Source organism: Oreochromis niloticus, linkage group LG5 (assembly GCF_001858045.2).
Source record: "Oreochromis niloticus isolate F11D_XX linkage group LG5, O_niloticus_UMD_NMBU, whole genome shotgun sequence".
Taxonomy (NCBI): domain Eukaryota; kingdom Metazoa; phylum Chordata; class Actinopteri; order Cichliformes; family Cichlidae; genus Oreochromis; species Oreochromis niloticus.
In genome coordinates, this window is record NC_031970.2 from 28683524 (window position 1) to 28690019 (window position 6496).

A 6496-nucleotide genomic window follows, 5' to 3' on the forward strand; every position below is an offset into this window, starting at 1 on the left:
GAATCCCTCTATATTCAAGACAAATTGCCAGTTCATTGCAGAGCTAACACCGACAACCACACACTATCATCATTTTGAATCATCAGTTCTCCAAATCAATTCACTTATGGACTAATGTGGAAAACCATACAGGCACAGGGATAATATGCAAACTCCACATGAAAAGGCTCCAGCCATCCTGTATGTGTTCATTTGAGATACTGTTGATAGCCTAATTTAAAGTTTTAACAGAGATTTATTGTTTAACTGGCTCTTTTCTTTCTTTTTTATAAATTTAACAGATCTAATGCGTGCTTTCACCTCACAAAGCCTGAACCATGAAATAATTGCCAGAAAAGTCTAACTGGAGGATTTATTGAACCTTCTGACAAATTAAGAGGAAAGAAATTAAATATCAATTTGCATATTAGTTTTAATTTGTATCCTTTTTGCTACAACCAGCATTTATGTGTATTTATTGCTCACAGTAGCACCGCATGTGTCTCATTGTGTACATCAGGTTTTTCTGAAAAAACAAACAAACGAACAATAAACATGATGTAAAGGTCTCAAAAACTCATGTACCAAGGAGGATGCACTACAGGGTTACAGGATCTTCTTTCTGCTGCCATCGGAGTCTAAAGCATTCCCTAAGATTTGCAAGAGCAAGAGCTTCTCTATCATTGAAACTTATGCTATGAAGCTCCCAGTGCACACTTTGTGTGCTGATGTTAATAACGGTGGAGGTTTGGAACTCTGCAGTTATTGAATCAGGCAAGCTTTTCACAAACTACGCACTCTACTCTATGACTCTATGTAGTCAGCCACTTTGTGACCACAGGAAGTCAACCACTTTGTGGGTGTCCTGAATATTTCCACTTAACAATTAAGCCACTTACAGTTGATCATGTAATATCTAGAAGAAAAGATGTTTCACAAACTGTTTTTTGTAATAATGCCATCCTTTTATAGTACCACACTTGAATTCAGTGATTTCTTTAGAGCAAACCATGCTTTCACAAATGTTTGTAAAGGCAGACTACATTTGTGAGAGAGTTGTGGCCAAATACTTTTGTCTGCAAAGTCTATCTGGAGCACTCTAGCTCCACCAATGGCTGAAAGCTGAAGGTGCATTTATGTGTATCACCTCTGAATAATTTGCATGATTTTCAGACACGAGGTGCTGTGCATTCTTTGTTCAAGCAGAGTACAAACAAACAGTATAACGTCAATTTCTGCCACAGTGAATTTTATGAAAAGAAGAAACTTTCACTTGCCATTTTTTAACCCTTACCAAAGCTGGTGAAGCCATCATATGGAGAAATGCTAACATGGCAGGAGCTCTAGTTCTAATGCTTCACACCAATATAAATGTACATATAAGTATAAAATGGGGCAATAACAACAAGCTCTATTTGTGCATGAGATCTGTAAAACCTAATGACCCATCACATTCAATCACATCCATTCATACGCTATGAGTTTTGAATGCGTTTGTGTTTGCATTATTATGAGTATGTAGCATTGCAGCTGTGATCCATAAACATGATGCTTAATGGGTATTGTTGTTTTTTTGTCTTGTATGCTCATATTGTAACAACAGTGATATAGCCAAGGATTAGCCACAACACTCAACTGTGGAGTCGGGCATCAGGACTTTGGGAGCAGATCCATTGTGGGTTGTCACAGAAGCTTGAACATATTGGAATCTGGAGAGTCTTAAGACAAGGTCAAAAGATCCACATCAATGCCAGGACTCCTGGTTTCCCAACAGAACACTGCATTGTAACAAGATGATCAATGTTATTCTCTCCCAGGGGTTTTAATGTTGTGGCTGATCGGTGTAATCCATAAATCAGCCCAGTGTGGTCATTTCAATTCTTATCTTGTGTACATCGCAGTCTTTCATGCTTTGTGGAAATTCTCCCTCGTTGTGCCTCCCACAGGGAACACAATCTATGAAAGCCCACACTCATGCAAATATCACACCCCTACCCCCAGCAATGACTCATTGTTGCACCAGAAACCAGTGACTGACAGTATATGTCCAAGCATGGACACTCATTTGACCAGATTAGATTTACAGTATGTCTGCAGTGCATTTTAGAGCATTCACCTCGCTTTTTCTGTTTGCACATTATTCAGCCAACATTCATTTAAGCATGAAAAAAGTGTGTGTGTTTTTGTGTGTGTGTGTACAGCAATTGGGTCTTTGTGTTCATGCCTTACTGTCTGCGTGTGCACCACACTGAACCCAGCTGAGCCACCACAGCAGATCAAAGGCTTATCCCAGTGTCAAAATCAGGACTGTCTCATCCTCGTCAATCCACGGGCTTGCAAAAATTCGATTAATGACAAATGGAGTGAACGCATAAATGTCCTGTTTGTAAGATGACTCATCTACCCTGACAACTGAGAGAGAAAGGCAGTTCTTTCTGAAGAACTTGCTAACTTCGCAGATGAGTGTTACGTCACAGAGGCGGCACGGAAACTGGGTCAGGCCCTTTGCACGATGCTCTGAGGGTTTTTTTTTTTTTATGCCGCTATTATGAAATACTCTCAACAGAGGAAAACAGTGTCAGAGACTAACAGCAGTGGTGATATAACCAACTGAAATCAAAGCGGTAAGTAGTTCTTTACTGAGGTCGTGGTTGTTTGGACACTGCATTTCTAATACCTGGTACATAGTTCTGCATTTGCGGTCTGCCTCCTCATAAGCGAGGGATTATAGTTGGTAACATACTGGTCAGGGTCAGCCAAGTTTGTCTGCCCTACACCTAACCTCTCTCTCTCAGACTCTTTCTCTGTCTTTCTCTCTTACTCACATACGCACATGCACAAAACCCTCTCTCCACATCTAAATCTCCCTCTGGGTAATCAGTCAGTGTGTATTTTTAAATCTGTCACTAATCTCTATTATTGGCATAACCCACAGGACAAGGTTACCTTTCATACTTTTGGTACTTGAACACACAAATACATGCAAGTAAATACAAGAAGAGTAATGTTCAGTTTATATACTTGTGGGATTCTTTTGAGCGGAAAATCATGGGAATGTTATGCTGTCCTCATCAATGACACACATTTGACAAAACAGATGACAAAACAGATGCCACAGTCTCTGCAGAGATGGACTGAAAAATGTCACGATCCAGCTGTGTGGAGGAGGACACGCTAGTAATCGTTTAATTGTTTAAAATTCTGCTTCAGATTTTTTTTTTTAATAAACTTTACTAGATGTCATCTGATTGAAGAATGATGAACTGAGGGTAACTAGGATGTTTAAAACAGCACAGTGTATGCATAAATCTGATGTGTCTCATGTTTCTTGTCTGTATGTTTTCTGTTTGCACAGGAGACGCTGCAGTCCTTTTCCTTTCTTGTGTTTGTGGCAGTCTGCATTCTGGGATCCATATACCTCTATGTTGTCCTCCCGGAAACCAAAAATAAAACCTTTATGGACATCAGCCAGAGCTTTGCCAAGATTAATAAAATGCCCATTCCCTCGCCTGGTCAGGAAATGGAGCTGGTTCTGTCCATTAACTCTGACACGAATGGAAAAGCCCAAGATGCCACTAAGATGCAAACTTCTTTGTAAATGAAGGAATGAAGCACAGTCATAATCGAGAAGCAGGGTCAAATGTGTGAAAATATTTCTTGTTTTTACATATTTACTGAGCATCAACAATTAAGTAAAGTCAGTGCTTTTTTTCAATGTCTTTTTATATGACTGCAATTTTTTTTAGATATATTAAAGCAATGAAGCAAGTATTTGTCTGTGTCTCTCATTAAGATGAAACAAATCATTCCTATTCTGTTCTGAGGCTCTTCAGCAGTCACAAAAATGATTTGGGGCTTACATTAGATGTTGATTCCACTGATTGCTTTTACAGTTCTGTCTAATATTAGAGTACATACAGAGTTGTGTTTCGGTCTGTTAGTCACTGTGTTTTTCACTTTACTTAAGTCTCTACCAATGTCTCTGAAAAATTGTATTTTTCTTTGCCAAATAGTCCACAAAAAAACTTCATGGGCTAGGTGTTTCTTGGCTTTTTGATACTGATCTGGTTGTGCACAGTGCCGTCTTCATGTTGACATTGGACCAAAACAGTACAGCTGGGGGCCAGAAAACCAAAACATGCTTTATGGGTTTATCACTGCAAGAAACATCTCTCAGATGATTGTGTTCTGACACCAAACAGAGGTATGCCAGAACAACTGGAAGATGATCATTCTTCTTTAGTAAGACCAGTTATAGCAACATCCCATCTCTCTTCATCTCGGTCTTCCCTAAGAGCCTAATAAATGAGAGGTGGGACAGACGTGCATCTGAGGAGAGACATAGATTTCAGGATTATAGCTGTAATCCTGATGTCTTGGTTAACGTCTTAATATACACAACATGGGAGAGAGAACGCAGAGAAGCTGACAGGGAAAGCTATTTGGAGCCTTTCCAAATCTGAAACGAGCCAAGGCTACCTCCCACCAGATGGCTGGAGCCAGCGGAGGAAGTGATCTGAACAGAGGCAGACAAGCGTGGCATTGGATAGCAGTCGCAGTTTGTTCCACAGTAGGGCGTACTCAATATTTGAAAGTCTGCTGCCTGGGGGGCTGACACTCTACCCCCTCATATAGACACAGACACAAAGTGTGTTTCTTTGTGTATGTGTCATGCTATGATGGGATGTCCACGTTTTCAAATAGCATTGTAGAAAGGTGGTGAACCTCCATGCGTCTTCATGTCCTTTTAATTTTTTGCAAATATCCAGTGAGTTAGTGTGACAGATTACATTTACCTAACATACAAGAAGGCGGAGAAGGGAGGAGAATCATAATTGTAAGTGTTGTCCCTTACAGCTCTGTTCCAGCTTGCTACTATTGGAGACTTATATTGTCAGAAGCATTACTTACTGGGCAATTTACAGAATGATTTGCTGGGCGAGTGCTGAGAGAGTAATTATGATACCACACTGCTGCAAAGCCGTATATGTTTAATGAGAGAACACTGCAGAGTAATGTATGCTTGATAAATCGCTGGTTAACCAACCTCTCAGGAAGCGGTGTCAAATTAACTTCAGATTATGCAAAATAAGAAGTGGGAGCAACAGGAGGCGATGTGTGAATCCCACTCACATGTCCTATGAAGAGAGAATGACTGAAAATCAAATTTCGTATTCGGTAAACAATTCCTTTAAGCATTTGAAAACAGAACCCATCGAGGATTTTCCTTCCATTTAATTGATGCACTCTAGTATTCAACAGCTCCTTGTGTGTAAATATTTAACCTTCCTCTTGTGTTAGCTTTCTGTTATCATCTCTTATGTTAACGGGTCGGTTTTGACCCGTGTATTAAATCAGCTATAAAATACACTAAAAACAATAAGTTATCATCCAATTTGTTTCTCATCCCTTGGTTACCTAGGCTTCCTTATCCATGAAAATGTTGGTTTTAATACCTTTGGTGTGGGCCTCTGGGTCTTTTTTTGTCACAATACCCCTCGATTTCAATTAAAAAAAAATAGTAAAATTAACCTCAAGAGAATCCTATTAATAAATAAAAGGTTTTTGTGTTACCTGACTATTATTGAGGGGTATAGGACACATCTGTTAAATAAATCTGTTTTATTGATTTTTTCATTTTATTATTAATAACTAAATCGACATCTATGGTGTTACGGGTCAATTTCGACCCATAGATATTTACATCAAGAAAAGCCAAAAAAAGTTTTTTTTTCCAGCAGTAGACCTTTAATATAAACTAAAAAAACAAAGAAAAGTCCACTCCTCCTTTGTTTTGGTTATAGTCATGGGTAATTGTGGGCTTTTTATCACTTCCTGATGATACAGCTGTGTCTTTGTGAAGTTTCCTTTGTGAAGTTCTTGTCCGAGGTCATATCTGCTAAAAAAAATAAATAAAATAAAATATCACAACTGATATTGTGACCCTGCAGTCCAGTGGTCATATTGAGGACCACACATTTTCATTGGTTCTTCTCAGGGATGCCACTCACAGCTTTGACTGTGAAAATCTGTACATTCCAGGCATAGTTGGTTTTGGCATCACAGGCTTCCCAGATTTTTCTGCCGTATATCCCTGGCTTACTGGGTATGTATTGCCGGAAGGGGCATTTTCCTCAAAAAGTGGACAAGACGTTCATCCACTGTCACCTCTGACTCTGGGATGAACATCAGCAGGAGAAGCTGCATCCATCTCTCCCAGACATCCCTGATGGGAGCAAGCTTGTCAGACCTCGGTCTGGTCTCTCTGTGGTCAAATCTGAGGACTCTTGAATCAAAATGATATCAAATGTGTGAAGTGACATTGTTGCCTGGAAAATATTTCTGCCTGTCGATGCGTCCCATAGACTATCAGTGGCATCATTGCAGCATCTGTACACTCCAGCAAGAAGAAGAACACCAATGAAAGCATCCAGGTATTCCTCATAACTATCTTTCCACATGTCGCCATGGACTTTTTTTTCCTTCAAGGCTCATCATAGTAATAATGATCCTTTTT

At 39.5% G+C, this 6496-nt stretch overlaps 1 protein-coding gene across 5 annotated transcripts in view; it reads left to right on the top strand.

Moving 5' to 3' along the window:
* Positions 1-3748, top strand: part of slc2a9l2 (solute carrier family 2 member 9, like 2) — a 90475-nt gene extending 86727 nt beyond the window's left edge. For all 5 annotated transcript variants that reach the window (XM_003442766.5, XM_025907411.1, XM_025907412.1 and 2 more), the window contains one exon: positions 3335-3748. In XM_003442766.5, coding sequence (XP_003442814.1) covers positions 3335-3577 — 243 coding nt within the window. In that variant the 3' untranslated portion in view covers positions 3578-3748. The remainder of the gene's footprint in view (positions 1-3334) is intronic.
* Positions 3749-6496: the final 2748 nt, after the last annotated feature.